Genomic DNA, 17213 nt, shown 5'->3' on the forward strand with positions numbered 1-17213 from the left:
CACACTTCTGACTTTATTCCCATATTTTGTCTAGGTCTTCTTGTAGTGATCTGCAGTCTTCTTCTGTGCTTACTGTGTTGAGTAATTTGGCATTGTCAGCAAAGAAGTTTATGTAACATTTCACTCCCTCATTCATATGATTTATATATATATGGCAAACATTAGAGGAGCCAATACAGAGCCTTGCGGAATGCCACTTATCTTCCCAGTTTGAATTTTTGTCTTTAAGTACCACTCATTTTTCTCCCACTTAAGAAATCTTTCATCCATTCCAGTAGCTTACCTTGTATTCCTCCTATTATTTCAATTTTTCTTACTAACTTTTTATGTGGTACATACATATACCAAGGCCTTTTCCCCCTTCCAAGGGAGGTAGCCAAAAAGGGAAAGGCACAAAAACACTCCCACCCATTTCATCCCCAAATGTGGTACTTTGTCAAAAGCCTTCTGCAAGTCCAAGAAGGAGCAGTCAACCCAGATATCTCTTTCTTGTATTATTTCAATTAATCTCGAATAAAAGTATGTTAAGTTTGTGGTACACAATCTTCCACTTCTAAAGCCAAATTGTATAGGGTTTAATATTTTATTGTCTTCCAAGTGTTTGATCCATTTGTTTCTGAATTTTTTTTTGCATATTTTTGCTACTGGGGTTGTAAGGAATACCGGTCTGAATTTTGTAGGATCTTTGTTTCCTCTATATATTGGTACTATGTTTGCATCTTTCCAATCTTGCGGTACCTTTCTTTGAGTGAAAAGTCTATTATCTTGTATAATTTGTCCATCAGTTCGTCTATACATGAAAGTGAAACAGGATGCATATGATGTTTGTGGGTATAGTTACATACATGCATACATATACCAAGGCTTTTTCCCCCTTACAAGGGAGGTAGCCAAAAAGGAAAAGGCATAAAATCATTCCCACCCATTCCATCCCTGAATACACTCCACACCCCTCCACCCTCAATCTTATCTTAGCACCTCCTGGATGATGGGTCATCCCTGCACCTTGTCCACTGCCCTGGGTCAGAAGCAGTGTCGCAAGACACAGCACATACACAGCAAGGCCGCTTCATTAAATCGGCGACTCCCCCCTCTCCGTCCCCCCATTGCATAAAAGGAGAGGACGGGGAGAAATCCCATTGGCCTGCGTCAAATTTTGCTCACACATACTACCTCACCCCCCATCCCCCCGCCCATTCCACCTCATGCATCACAACATCATCCATATGCAACCATTCTCCATTCACCCATCTTCTGTCCTCTCCCGTCCTTCCTCAACAGACATTCCCCTCTTCCCCAAAGCCCCCTTCACCCCATTCATCCACCTCATCCTAGGATGTCCCCTCATGTTCACTCACTCCACATCTGCCTTCCATACCTCTTTTACTAGTCTTTCTTCACTCATTCTTTCCATGTGAAAAAGTAAAGGGTATAGTTAACCCAAACAAATGGACAAAAGATGAATATAGGTGTGATATATAGGACAAAAACATTATCATTAGCAGACAACAAACTGTTGTTTCAAGAACTGTCTAGTTTCTGCATTCAGGGCTTGTTGATAATGGGTGATTTCAATTGATTGGATGACCGTAGAACATGGCCATACATGTAGTCACTAGATAGATTTTCTCTTTGACAGTTACTTAGTTCAGCATATAAAAGAGGCCATAAGAGATGGAAATTTACATGATCTATTTATCGATAGCCATGAAAGCTTGATAACTGATGTAGAAGTTGGTGGAACCAATGCAGGTAGTGATCACAACTTGGATTCAAACTGCTAAAAAAAATTAGAATAGATTCTTGTGTATCTAAAATTTCCGATTTCAGTAAAGCTCAGTTCATAGGACTACATCAGGAGCTTCAGCTTACATATTGGGAGGCAAAATTAAGTGAAAGATCTGTAGATCAGATGTGAGAAATATTTCAAAATACGCTTACTAAGATGATTCATACCTACATCCCGTTTAAGCACAGACACCCCTGCAAATCAGGCTCCCCCAAAATGGTATGACAAAGAAATTTAAAGTATTGCTAAAAAGAGACAGGCTTGTAAGAAATATAAGTGCTCAGGTGCACCCAATGACTATTAAAGTTATGTAATAATACAGATTAAAAAAAAAAAAAAAAAAAAAATAGCCTAGTAACCCCCATCATACTTCTCAGACACCTCATCTCAAACACATTCAAACTCCTTCTCTCTTCCTCTCTTATGTTCCATGTTTCTGCCCCATACAGTGCTGTTGGCACAATCACTCCTTCACTCACAAATGTCTATTCCTCATTACACTTTTTAATCCACCAAGGCATTTACTCGCTTCTCTCGATCTACATTCTACCTCCACCTTCTATTCATAGTATATTTAAATGATATAGACCACACACTGAAATCTTTTGTCTCCAAATTTGCTGTTTATACAAAACTGTGCAGACTGGCAAATGATCACTTAAACCAATTAGGTATTCAAGAAAATTTAGATAAATTATAGCAAGGTTATGCACATAGGTAGAAATAACAGTACAAGTACAAGTTGTTTGGAAATTCATTAACAAAAGTGGATACTGAGAAAGATCTCGGCATAATTATCAGGAACAATCTCAAATCATCTAAGCAGTATATTTCAGCCTCTGAGAAAGCAAATAAGATTCTAGGACTTATTGCATGATCTTTTGAACTCAAAAGTCCATCTTTCATCAACAAGCTATATAAATCATTAGTTCATCCACATTTGGAACATGATTTTTCCGTATGGTCACCAAATCTCATTAAAGACACTGACGGATTAGAAAAAGTACATTGGCAAGCTACAAAACTGATTCCAAATATTAAAAATAAATCATACTAAAATTGACTAAAACATGAATCTACAGTACTCATGAAAAGTATGCGACCCCTACTCCCTGCGGCCACTTGTTCATGACGAAAATAGGAAGGCATATCCTGAGATGAAATTATAGAGAGAGAATGCATCTGGCAACTCCCTTTTGTCACACTGGTCCAACACTGCCATGGGAAGAACATTTACAGGTGACCCCTCTCTTCTGGATCTTGCCATTTTTCACACTGGTTTTCTTCATTTCCATTAGGTTTGTATCATTACCATGGCCCCTAGAAAAGAATTAAAGATATAATTGCCCAAGTCATTGGATTAAAGAAGGCAGGGCATGGAACTAAAGAAATTGGTGAAATGTGGAAGGTAGCTAAGCCCAAAGTCAAGAGATACATGGTGCAATTTCGGGAGGGAAGAGAGCTGGAGATATCAGCCCAGAAACCTAGGATAGGGCTTCCTAAGAAGACTTCTCCAATGGTTTTGAATATCATAAAGTGTACTTTAGAGTCAAATCCACTAACATAAGCAAAATCTTTGGAGAAGCCTTCTTATGATTCCCTATGCAAAGTTACTGGGATATCTCCAGCCCTCCTCCCTCCCAAAATTGCACCATGTATCTTTTGCCTTTGGACTTAGCCACCTTCAATATTTCAGATTTCTTAGCTCCATGGCCTGCCTTCTTTAATCCAATGACTTGGCCAATTACCACTTTAGTTTATTCCTTTGTAGGTGCTATGGTGACGATACAGACTCTAGGGAAATGAAGAAAACAGTGTGAAAAAAGGCAAGATCCCAAAGAGAGGGGTCACCTATAAATGCTCTTCCTGTGGCAGTGTGGAAGTGACTGGCTGGGTTCTCCCTCACATTTTGCTCTGTTGGCCCAGTGTGACAGCAGGGTGTTGCCAGATAATTCTGTCTACATAATTCCACCTCAGAAAATGCCTTCTTATTTTCAACATAAGTATGTGGCCGCAAGGGGTAGGGGTTGCATACTTTTGGGAAATATTGTATTTTCTCTAAAAAAGCTTAGACTCAGGGGTGATTTGATACAGGTCTTTAAGATTCTAAAGGGAATTGACATCATCAAAAGTGACAAAATTTTCACACTGAATGAGAATCCAACAAGAAATAATGGTCTCAAACTGTCAGGAAAAAGATTAAATTTGGAAGTGGGTAGAAACACCTTCACCAACCATGTAGTTAATGAAATAAACTTCCTGCAGAGACAGTGCAATGTAGTTCAGTTTGAAGCTTTGGGATTCGTTTACCACATATACTTGTGTATAGGTCACACCGCTAGTTTGTGGTTGTCAAAGTGGTTATATGCGGTTTACCCACGGATAGGTTGCAGAATAATCTGGCGATTTACAAGACCCATTCAAACAAAAAAATGATCAGATATTTACCTCTATTTAAAAACTTTACTCACAAAATTTTAATATCAGAACACATGTAGATTCTCCGAATGTCACGTGTGCACATAATGCAAACTTGCATAAACAACGGTTGTTTCTAAAACTATAATCGTAAACAAATACACTTGCGTAAAAAACGTTATAGTCAACTTGACAAAAAAAAAATCAGTAGAGTTTAACTGTCAACTGGACACTATACAACAGTATATATGAAAGAGTTGGAAAAGAGAATAGTTTACAATTTTATTGAAATTACTATATGATTTTCTAGCAGCAAAAGTTCAGTTTAAAGTAGTGAGTCAGTAGGAACCTTTGATATATATATATATATATATATATATATATATATATATATATTCATACAAAAGGCTTGAAAAGCTTTCTGATGCAAATTGTGTGAACACCACTGAAATTCTGTGTCATTGTCTACGGTGGCAGAGTAGTGCTGTCCCTCATTAATGTCGAATAGATAGGTCACACCCCTGATTTTGGCAAAAAATTTTAGTAAAAAGATAGTGTGACCTATACGCGAGTATATACGGTAGATAAACACATAAGCAAGATGCTGTAATGACTGCCATTTATTTTATATTATTTGTGGATTTCTTTATTATTATTTGATTATTAGTCCAAGAAGAAGCTGAAGGAGGAGTGGGAGGGAGTGAAGGATAGAGTAGAGCTAGGTGTGGAGGAGGAATAGGGATGGTTCAAGGAGGGAGTCACAAAGTGTGCAAGGATGGTGTGTGGAACAAGAAGGACAGGAGGAAATAGAAGAAAGGGTAGTGAATGGTGGGATGAGGAAACAAAGAAGGTTGTAGAATAGAAGAGAGTTGATGGTGGAAATGTGTCTAGAGAGTTGATGATAGCAAATACAGTGTTTCGGAAGAAAGTCAAGCATAAGTACACGTGGGAGAGGGTGGTGGATGGAAGGGTGGTAGATAGAGCGTTGATGGATTATGTAGTGGTAAATAGGATTATGATAGGAAGAGTTAAGGATGTACATGTACTAAGGGGAGAGAGTGGGGGAATATCAGATCATTTTTTGGTGGAAGGTAAGTTGAGAGTGGAGGATAGATGGAGAAAGAGGAAAGGGACAAAAGGTAGGGAGGTGCTTATAGTGAATTCTTTAAATGAAAAGGAAAAGGAGAAGGAGTACAAGAAGAAGCTGAAGGAGGAGTGGGAGGGAGTGAAGGATAGAGTAGAGCTAGGTGTGGAGGAGGAATGGTGATGGTTCAAGGAGGGAGTCACAAAGTGTGCAAGGATGGTGTGTGGAACAAGAAGGACAGGAGGAAATAGAAGGAAGGGTAGTGAATGGTGGGATGAGGAAACAAAGAAGGTTGTAGAAGAGAAGAAGCGAGCTTTCACAGTTTGGTTACAAAATAGGACAAGGGAGTTGTATGAGAGGTATAAAGAAAAGAAAAGAGAAGTAAAGCAAAGGGTAAAGGAGGCAAAGAGGAGAGCAGATGTGAAGTGGTGTAAGAGTATGACAGAAAATTTTGAAAGTAATAAAAAGATGTTTTGGAAAGAAATTAAGAGAGGAAGAGGAGGCGAATCAAGTAGAGAAGAAAAGGTAAAAGGTGCAGATGGAGAGATGATAATGGAAGAGAAGGCAGTAAGGGGAAGATGGGCAGAATATTTTAGGGAGTTGCTAAATGTGAAGGAGGATAGGGAGGGAAAGATAGTTGCAGTGGGAAATGCTAAGAAAATGAGAGTGATGAGTGAGGAAAATGGAGGAGAAATAAGGAAGGATGAAGTGAAGGCAGTTGTTAAGATGATGAAAGCAGGTAAGGCACCTGGTCTGGATAGATGCCATGCAGAATGTCTAAAAAAAGGAGGTACAGTGATGGTGGACTGGCTGGTGAGGTTATTTAATGTTTGCTGGAGAGAGGGTAGAGTGCCGGAGGACTGGAGGAGTGCCTGTATAGTTCCACTTTACAAGGGAAAAGGGGACAAGTGTGAATGTAGTAGTTTCAGAGGGATTAGCTTGTTAAGTGTAGTTGGGAAGGCTTATGGGAGGATCTTGATTGAGAGGATTAGGAGAGAAACAGAGGGAGTAATTGGTGAGGAACAGTGCGGATTTAGGACGGGTAGAGGTTGTGTAGATCAGATCTTTGTGGTAAGACAGATATATGCGAAAGCTATAGGAAAGGGGAAGGATTTTTTTGGGCTTTTATGGATCTGGAAAAGGCCTACAATAGGGTAGACAGAAAGGCACTGTGGGAGGTTATGCAGATATACAGGATAGGAGGAAAGCTTCTAGGAGCTGTCAAGAGTTTTTATGAGAGTAGTAGAGCTTGTGTCAGGGTTAGAAATGGAGAGAGTGAGTGGTTTGAGGTAAAGGTGGGACTTCGTGAAGGATGCGTTATGTCGCCCTGGCTGTTCAACTTGTACATGGATGGGGTAGTGCGAGAGGTAAATGCAAGGGTAGTGGGTCAGGGATTGGAGATGTTTAAAGAAAATGGAGAAAAGTGGGAGGTGAGCCAGCTGTTGTTTGCGGACGACACTGCGCTTGTGGCAGGATTGGAGGGATTGAGGAAGCTGGTGACAGAGTTTGGGAGAGTATGTGATAGAAGAAAGCTAAAGATAAATGTGGGTAAAAGTAAGGTGATGAGATGTACAAGGGGTGAAAGTGGCAGTAGACTGGAAGTGAGCATTAACCCCTTCCATACGGTGCCGCCTACATAGGCGGCATGAGGAGCAAGTGGATACGCGAGGCTGCCATATCAGCGTCTTGATTATATTTATTGTAGGTGCCCCTGCATAATGACATACTCTCTAAACTGTCTTCATCACATTTTCTATGGTTATCAAAATTCAAGGGTGAAAGAGAGAACGATAGATATAAGCAGTGACTATTTTTTATGATGCGAGTATTATGACGAAACATCGTACGTCTGGCAGCTAATGCTGCCCGCGAGATTTTGGCCCGTAGTGAAGTGGTTAAGGGAGAGCGACTGGAGAAAGTGGATAGTTTTAGATACTTGGGTGCAAATGTGGCAGGAAAAGGTGGAGGTAGAATGTAGATTGAGAGAAGCGAGTAAATGCCATGGTGGGTTGAAGAGTGTAATGAGGAATAGACATTTGGGAATGGATGCTAAGAGGAGACTGTATGAAGGAGTGATTGTGCCAACAGCACTGTATGGGACAGAAACATGGAACATAAGAGAGGAAGAGAGAAGTAGTTTGAATGTGTTTGAGATTAGGTGTCTGAGAAGTATGATGGGGGTTACTAGGCTAGATAGAGTGAGAAATGAGGAGGTGAGGAGAAGAACGGAGGTGGAAAGGGAGTTGGGAGATAGGGTTGATGAAAGAGTATTAGGATGGTTTGGACACATGGAAAGAATGAGTGAAGAAAGACTAGTAAAAGAGGTATGGAAGGCAGATGTGGAGTGAGTGAACATGAGGGGACGTCCTAGGATGAGGTGGATGGATGGGGGTGAAGGGGGCTTTGGGGAAGAGGGGAATGTCTGTTGAGGAAGGACGGGAGAGCACAGAAGACAGGGGTGAATGGAGAATGGTTGTATATGGATGATGATGATGTGATGCATGAGGTGGAATGGGCGGGGGGATGGGGGGTGAGGTAGTATTTGTGAGCAAAATTTGACGCAGCCCGAAGGGATTTCTCCCCGTCCTCTCCTTTTATGCATGGGGGGACGGAGAGGGGGGGGTCGCCGATTTAATGAAGTGGCCTTGCTGTGTATGTGCTGTGTCTTGCGACACTGCTTCTGACCCAGGGCAGTGGACAAGATGCAGGGATGGCCCATCATCCAGGAGGTGCTAAGATAAGAGGGAGGGTGGAAGGGTGTAGAGTGTATTCAGGGATGGAATGGGTGGGAATGATTTTATGCCTTTTCCTTTTTGGCTGCCTCCCTTGTAAGGGGGAAAAAGCCTTGGTATATGTATGTATGTATGTATGTATGTATGTATGTATGATTATTATTTAACTACCAATTTATTTTATTTATTTATTTATTTATTTTTATTTATCATTATTATTATTTTGCATTTGACCAATTTATGGACCAAAAGGTCTCCTGTCAGTATGATCCTCTTTTGTAATACTTTGAGTATAATTATACCTTTTGACTTTAGCTAACTCCCTTGTAAGGGGGGAAAAGCCCTTGATGTATGTATTTCTGGTGTATAGTTGGGGGTTGTGTTTTTTCATACAGACATGAAATATATCTTGCTAGAACTACTATGTGGCAAAGGTGTTTCGAGTTCTTTTCTACTTCTCCAGTATGTTCTGCTAATTTGCTATTTTGTAGTTTATGTATGTTCTTCTATGTGTAGGTTTTCTTTTTGTCTTTTTAGTTTTATGGTGAACTTTGTTGTCAGTGATCTGAAGGAAAATTAGATTTCCCATGTTTGGGTTGGAGGAAGTACATTGTTATGTCAGGTGAAGTTGCTTGGTGATTACATTGGGATAGTTGCCTAGGTTGGAGAGTTGCTCTAGTATTTTGTTTCCTTTAAGGGCTTCTTTTTATGCATTTAGCCAAATTGGGTAGGGTGTGTTCATGTCACCCATGTTAGTTGAGAGGTTGGAGTTGAGGAATGCCCTTTTGAACATATGTGTTGGGTGATATTTACATATTTGTGATTTAGTTTTTCTATCTGGATTGTGATTATGCTAAATGTGAAGGAGGATAGGGAGGGAAAGGTAGTTCCAGTGGGAAGCATTAAGAAAATGACTGTGATGGGTGAGGAAAATGGAGGAGAAATAAGGAAAGATGAAGTGAAGGCAGTTGTTAAGATGATGAGAGCAGGTAAGGCACCTGGGTTGGGTGGATGTCATGCAGAATGTCCGAAAAAAGGTACAATGATGGTGAACTGGTTGGTGAGGCTGTTTAATGTTTGTTTAAGAGGCGAGTAGAGTGCCGGAGAACTAGAGGAGTGCCTGTATAGTTCTACTTTACAAAGGAAAAGGGGACAAGTGTGTGTAGTAGTTTCAGAGGGATCAGCTTGTTAAGTGTAGTTAGGAAGGCCTATGGGAGGGTGTTGATTGAGAGAACAGGAGTAATTGGTGAGGAGCAGTGTGGGTTGAGGACAGGAAAGGGTTGTGTAGATCAGATTTTTGTGGTAAGACAGAATGTGAGAGCTATAGGAAAAGGTAAGGATGTTTTTTTTTTGGGGGGGGCTTTTATGAATCTGGAAAAGGCTTATAACAGGGTAGACAGGAAGGCACTGTAGGATGTATTGCAGATATATGGGATAGGAGGAAAGCTTTTTGGAGCTGTCAAGAGTTTTTATGAAAGTAGTAAAGCATGTGTCAGGATTAGAAATGTAGAGAGTGAATGGTTTGAGGTAAAGGTGGGACTTTGTCAAGGATGTATTATATCACCCTGGCTGTTCATTTTATACATGGATGGGGTGGTGTGAGAGGTAAATGCAAAGGTAGTGGGTCGGGGGTTGAAGATGATTAAAGAGAATGGAGAAAAGTGGGAGATAAGCCAGTTGTTGTTTGCTTACAACACTGCTTGTAGCAGGATCAGAGGAGGGATTGAGGAAGTTAGTGACAGAGTTTGGGAAGGTGTGTGAAAGAAGGAAGTTGAAGATAAACGTGGGTAAAAGTAAGGTGATGAGATGTACAAGGGGTGAAAGTGGCAGCAGACTGGAAGTGAGTATTAAGTGAGACTGGAGAAAGTGGATAGTTTTAGATACTTGGGTGCAAATGTGGAGGGAAAGGGAGGATTGGAGGTGGAGGTAGAATGTAGATTTAGAGAAGCGAGTAAATGCCTTAGGGGATTAAAAAACTGTAATGAGAAAGAGATAATTTGGAATAGATGCCAAGAAGAGATTGTATGAAGGATTGATTGTGCCTACAGCACGGTACGGGGCAGGAACATAGAACATAAGAGAGGAGGAGTTTGAATGTATTTGATATGAGGTGCCTGAGAAGTATGATAGGGGTTACTAGGCTGGATAGAGTGAGAAATGAGGAGGAGAATGGAGGTAGAAAGGGAGTTGGGAGATAGGGTTGATGAAAGAGTATTGAGATGGTTTGGAGACATGGAAGGAATAAGTGAAGTAAGCCTAGTAAAAGAAGTGTGGAAGGCAGAGGTGGAAGTAATGAAAATGAGGGGTCAACCTAGGATATGATGGATGGATGGGATAAAAGGGGCATTGGGAAAGAGGGGAATGTTGAGGAAGGACAGGAGAGGACAGAAGATAGGGGTGAATGGAGAATGATTGTGTATGGATGATGTAGTAATACATGAGGGGGGATTGGGGGGAGTATGTGTGAGAAATTGACACAGCAGAAAAAGATTTCTCCCCGTCGTCTCCTTTTCTGCATAAGAGGACGGAGAGTGAGGGTCGCCAATTTAATGAATCAGTCTTGCCATGGATGTGCTGTGTCAAAAGCCCTCTTTTATACACTATCTTTTCATTTTCTTACAGACATTCTTCCCCTCCCACAAAAACCGATCCCGTGCGAGCGGGTGGTCTTACCTAGAAAGTCACAAGTTGCACTGCATCTGACCCAGAGCAGTGGGTGAGATGCAGGGATGACCCATCATCCAGGAGGTGCTAAGATAAGAGGGATGGTAGAGGGTGGAGGGGAGTGGATTATGCCCTTGTTTTTTGACTACCTCCCTTGTAAGGGAGAAAAGCCTTTGGTATATGTATGTTTGTGATGTCTGTTAGTGTTTGTTTAGTTTCTGTTATGTTGTGGATTGGTATAATGAGTACACCTTTATGTCGAGTGTTGTCTTTCCTAATTGTTTAGTATTCACTGAATGTGGATAGTGGTGTTAGTTTAGTTACTCTGCTTTTAATGTTATGCATATTTTATGTATATGTAGAAATTGTAGTATTTCCATGTGTTTGTGATACTGTTGATGCTTTGTCAGTATGTTTAGTGTGCTTTTGTGATGCAATGCTTGTGGGTATAAATGTTTATGTGCATTGACTGCAATTCCAATGCTTTCAGCACTGGTTTTGTGTTGGTGAGTGTAGTGCATACAAAGTGGAGCCTTGTGTCGCATTTGTTACACTTGATGGATGTGTACAAGAGATTTATAAGTCTTATGTATGTAGGACATGTATTGGTATGGGTTGGTTTCTATGTCTCTAGCCTGGTGTGGTAGGGCAGGTATCAGTGTATTGACTTCCTAGTTCATCAGACAAGTAAATTGGTAGGAAGTGAGAGAGAGAGAATAGAGCAAGTTTCTAGGTCTGAACCAAAGACCAGGTACTCGCCTCTTAGGGCCACACCTTGTGGAGGTGGGGATAAAGTAACACCATTGGAGCCAGGAGTCATCAGAGTCACTTGGTTCTTTGTCCTCTCCTGATCAGTGGTGTTGCCTCTTGCAGGCATGTCATAGTTCCATAGGTGATTCTGATCAAGTCGTGTGTGTGTGTGTGTTTATGTATTTACCTAATTGTATGCAGGAAAGGACCACTGTTCATTGGGTCTTGTCTCTTACTCTCCAGTTACACATACCAAGTTATCAATGGCCTCCAGGCAGATCCATGAGTCACTCAGGGAAGCTATATTGTGTTGTCTAGGGATTGTAAGTGTGGGGTACTATAGGATGAGGTGTGTGTGTCTTTTGTGTTGTGATTGTATATAGGGCAATATAAATTTGGCCAGGCCCATTCTGTGTTGGGACTTCCAATTCTGGATTGTGTCCTGAATGCAGGTATGCCAGAGTGGTTCTTACCAAATACGGGAAGGTTTTTTCTGTGATGATGTGTCTGGTGGGGGTTTGATGGAATATTGAGTGGTGGTCTGTCTAGAACTTGTTTAGTGATCTGAGTTGTATTTACCTAGTTTTATTATATGGGAAGAGAGCATCAAGTTTGTTCTTAAATTCTTGTATAGTTTTTGCAAACACTGTAGCCTCAATTTATTCCAGATATCCACCGCTCTGTGTGGGAAGCTATTCTTTTTCAGATCTCTTCTATAATTATCTTTTTTTAGTTTCTTTTCATGCCCGGATGTTTTTCTTTTATCCCACTTTAATAAATCATCTCTATTGAGGACTTCCATCCCTTTTGTAATTCTGTAAATGGTCAGTAGATCTCCTCTCTCTTTTTTTGTTCCAGGGTTGTCAGTTCCAATTTGGAGAATCTTTGTTCATATGTCAATTTTGAGAGTGTAGTGCCATCTTTGTCGTTGCCCTTTGAATTCTTTCAAATTTCCTAATATTCTTTTTAGTGTAAGTGTGTTTTTGTGTAGATGTACTGTCTGGCACAGATGAGAGGTTGTTGTAAATGTTTGAGTAGTATGCTGCTGTTATGGTTTTTCAGTACATACTGCAGGTGGTGTAAGCACATTTAAAAGAGAGAAAGTGAGAGAAGTATGGTAGGTTGTGAAAGATAAAAGAGAAACAGGAGTAGAGGAAGAATGGGAGTGTCTCAAGGAGGAAATAATAAAGTGAACAGAGATGGTATATGGGATAAGGAGAATGGGAGGGAACAGGAGAGGAAGCAAATAATGGGATGAAGAGGTCAAGGTGGTGGTGGTGGAAGAAAGCAAGCAAGCAAGCTCATGAGTCTTGGTTGCAAATTAGAATTAGGGATATGAGAAAAGCAGAATGAACAGAGGAGAAGGGAAAAGGGCAAAGTGAGGGAGGGAAGCAAAGAGGAGAGCAGATATAAAGTGAGGAAGAATTTTTCAAAGAACGAAATGTTCTGGAAGTATGTGAAAAGTGAAGATGGTTTGAGTTGGTGAGGCTACACCAGGGTTGTGTAATATCACCGTAGTTGTTCAACATGGATATGGATTGGTTAATATGAGAGTTCAGTGCAAGGATTTTGGGCAGGGGTTTGGAGCTGGTAAATGAGAATGGGAGGAATTTGGATGTGACCCAGTTGTTTGTGGATAACACTGCACATGTGAATTAGTCAGAGGAAAAACTGAGGCAGCTAGTGGCAGATTTTGGGAGGGCATGTGAGAGAAGAAAACTGAAAATGTATGTAGGGTGATGAAATATACTTGGGGCCAAAGTGTGTTTGAGATGAAGATTTTGTAAAAGATTTTAAGAAGCATAGCATTCCACATAGATGCATAAATTTGTCTAATAAGAAGAAATAATTGAGGCCATGTAAATGAATGAGGGCAAATTTTGATAAGTGGAGATATAAAGACAGGATACCATTAACATAGCTTCAACCTTGTATACAAAGATAAGGCAAATATGCACACACACACTCACACAACGAGCATAGCTCCCTTCCCACATAATACAACTCGATACATATGTGTATCTTTTAGGTGCAGTATCTATCATGATATGTACATGTACATGTTGTACCAGTAACACTGCCAAGAAATTTTTACTGGGGTGGCCAAAAATGGACACAAGTAGTGTTGGGTAGATGTGGCTTGCAGAAACCCTGAGGCTCATGGGAAATATACCTTCAAATTTATAAAAAGAAAAAATAATAGTAAACCTGTTCCTGACAAAATTAAGACTTAGCTCTTTGTTCATAAGTTTTTAGCACAAGCTTTTTCCTCAGATAATGTCACTTTCTGAATATAAAATCTGATTCTGATCTGTGGTGTTGCTGGGGTTGGCCTTTTGATCAGCCAGTTCTCAAGTAATTTTACCTCCTTGCACTTGTTGCATCTTACAGCATGAGACAAATCATTTGCTCCTGCATGGTTCTACACAAATGATTTTCCAGCAAAGGACAACTAATATTTCTATTGTAATTTGTACACTTTCTCTGGTAGAGCATGGAAGAATTACATGTTTGCATGGATTGTGGTTGTAGCTTTGTGTAAATTTTTATGTATTTTATTTATCATGATAATGGAGAGAATCTTACTAACAATTGAAATGAATTTGTTCAAGATGGTTCATTATTTGATTCTATATATATATTTTATGAATCTGTTAACACAAGCATTACATAACTAATGTCATGACATCCATGCTTAAGGTATATTTTCCATTAACACCAAGAAAGGACTAAGCTCGTTAGTGTACCCGTCTAATGTTATGTGCACCTCACTTGCCCCTAGTCTAGTGACACACCTATTTCTCTATGCCTTATAGTTGCGCAGTGGGCGAGTCTGCGGTCCTTTGGGAAACACAGCACGTGACCCTACAATTACTTCCCAGTCACCTCCCTCTTCTGCTCACCCACTTTCACCTATGCCCTCTCCCTGTAGTACCCCCCTGGCACCTTCAACACCTCCATCTGCTTCCTCTACAGATTCACAAACTGTCCCCAATAATGCTTCTGTCCTTGGTGCAGCCATTGTCAACTCCCCATCCTCTACTATGTCCCCTTCTTCTGTTGATGCTGCAACATGCATATCTATCACTTCAGCCACCTCAGCCACAATAATCACTGCTACTACAACTACCTCAACCACCTCTACCATCACAGCTGCTGCTACTGGTGCCTCAGTCTCTTCAAATGTAACATCACAACCAGTTTTCACTTCTTTTTCTGCTACTTTGTTGTCTAACATCTCCAGTTCTGCTCCCACAGTTCCTCCCATGGCTTCCTGCTCTTCCTCCTCTGCCTCTCCTTCATCCTCTACACCTTGCTTTTTATCAGCAACAAATTCAATAAGTCATGGAAATACCAAAGTGGCTGAAGTGCAGACATCACCTCCTGGTAGTAGTACAATGCAATCCAGCCCTGTGGGGTCTATACAGGGTTTGGTCAACACAGGTACTTGCACTGTTGCTGGAAGTGTGCGTCTGAACCGCCCAGGTACAGCTACACTTGCCACTACCTCTTCTTTTATAACCCCAACCTTAGCTTCAACACCCAGCCCCTTGTCAAGCAGTGTCACCATTACCACCACGACTTCCTCCTCTTCTACCTCCTCATCCTCATCCTCCTCTTCCTCATCTTCCTCCTCTTCCTCCTCTTCCTCATCCTCGTCTTCCACCCCTGACTGTGACCAGCACATTCGTGTGCTGACCCCTTTAGAGATCATGCGTACTCTGCCTGTACTCCACCACCAGGACGCCCTCCCCAGCCCCACCACTCCAACGGTTAGTATAGAGATCAACCGCATGTCTTACCCCACCTGTCATTACTCCTCATCCATCCCACATCAGGGTTTGTCCTTGCTTTGGTTGCATCCAGAGATTGGCCATCTTGCATTCAGTGCAGTATGTCTTAAGACTATTACTAAGTACAATATGTATATTGTAATGGTTATCAGTGCAGACTTTTGACAAGTAGGCTGGCTTTGGATTGCAAATGTTCATTTAGGATATTTTAAATAGCTTTCATGTATTGTCATGGATAAATCAAGGTTTTGTCAACTGAATAAAATTTGGTACCATTTTTCCTTATTTGTGTGTTTTAAGTGCAGGAATAAATGCATGTAAGGATTTTGTTTATGATGATTAATTTGAACACTTATGAAGGCATATGTAAAACTTAGTGTATACATTAGTGTGCCATTTAAATGTAAGACAAATTCTAAAAAAGATATACTTTCAGTTGCTTTCAGACAACATTTAAATATTGTTTTAATGGAATGAATGGGTAAAAAATGGGAGTTAAACTGAGGAGGACCTTTTGAATGGTAAAAGTGTAAGATCAACAAGATATGTTCTGTTACACAAACTGGCAGGTTCCATCTGAATCCCTCGGGTCCACCTGGAGATGTGGCTCCATTGGTCTGACATATTTTATCGTGAACAATTTACGTTTTCATCTTAGGACAACATAGATCATTCACAGGAGGATTAACTTCTAAAATGACCAACATACACATACCAAAGGCTTTTTCCCCCTTACAAGGGAGGTAACCAAAATACAAAGGCATAAAAACCACTCCCACCCATTCCATCCCCACATATATATATACATACATACATATACCAAAGGCTTTTTGCCCCTTACACGGGGGGTAGCCTAAAAGAAAAAGACATAGAAATCACTCCCACCCATTTCATTTTCCATATATTCCACTCCCTTCCACCCTCCTCCCTCCCTCCTATCTTGGCACCTCCCGGATGACGGGTCATCCCTGCATCCTGTCCACTGCCCTGGGTCAGAAGCAGTGTCGCAAGACACAGCACATCCACAGCAAGGCCGCTTCATAAATTTGGTGACCCCCCCTCTTTGTCCCCTCATGCAGGAAAGGAGAAGACGGGGAGAAATCCCTTCGGGCTGCATCACATATACATAAACATATATATACTTGTATTATACATTAAGAATTAAAAGGGTATGCTTTAAAACCACCCAGATGGAACATCTATACACAGAAACCATAAACATCCTCATAAAGTAGCACATGAAAATGAGAAGCACATGATTCTGTTAAAGTGCCCTCAGTCCCACTTATCCACATCACATATAAACACAATCACCTAAATGGAAAAAAAAAACACTGGCAGAATACTCAAAAATTTACAACAACCTACCAACTGCACTTCATAACACACCCATACAAAAGCATTGATAATGTTTCTCATCTACTTGTATCTTAATGACATTATGGAAGGTACATGCTTACAAATAATACAAAGATCATGAAAAGAGTGAAGTATGAGGACTATGAGCTGTTGCAAAAGGATGTAGACAGTATATTCATCTGGAGCCAAGAATGGAAAATTAATATCAATACCAAAAATTACAAAGTATTAGGAATGGGCAGTAGTTAGAAAAAAAATCTTTGAATTTAGGAAGCAAATACATTATGAAGTCAAAAGAAGAGAAAGATTTAGAAGTGTTGATAAAAGACAACTTGTCATCTGACAGACATATCAGTAAGATTGTGGAAGAGATATAAGGATTTTTGAAGAACATTAAGTTGGTCCTTCACTTTATGTTGAAGAACTCCATAGAAACTAATCTGTCCAAGACATATATATCACTAGCATTATCCCCATACAGAGTAAGAGAGATAAGCAAGATCAAGATGGTATAAAAGGCAGCAAACCGGTTTCCAACCTTGCAGATAAGCCATATAAAGTGAAACTAAAAGTATTATTTCTGCCAACATTGAAAGATAAATGAGAAAAAGGTTGCTTCATTA

At 40.5% G+C, this 17213-nt stretch overlaps 1 protein-coding gene across 11 annotated transcripts in view; it reads left to right on the forward strand.

Annotated features, from left to right (window-relative positions):
• Positions 1–17213, forward strand: part of LOC143026595 (uncharacterized) — a 321375-nt gene that overhangs the window by 206230 nt on the left and 97932 nt on the right. For 10 of the 11 annotated variants that reach the window (XM_076187254.1, XM_076187255.1, XM_076187256.1 and 7 more), the window contains one exon: positions 14254–15210. The exons of the other annotated variant lie outside the window; for it this stretch is intronic. In XM_076187254.1, the coding sequence (XP_076043369.1) occupies positions 14254–15210 (957 nt within the window). The remainder of the gene's footprint in view (positions 1–14253; positions 15211–17213) is intronic. 11 annotated transcript variants of the gene reach the window in all.

This window comes from Oratosquilla oratoria, chromosome 6 (assembly GCF_046742065.1).
Source record: "Oratosquilla oratoria isolate Oo_2021 chromosome 6, ASM4674206v1, whole genome shotgun sequence".
In the NCBI taxonomy this organism is placed as follows: Eukaryota; Metazoa; Arthropoda; class Malacostraca; order Stomatopoda; family Squillidae; genus Oratosquilla; species Oratosquilla oratoria.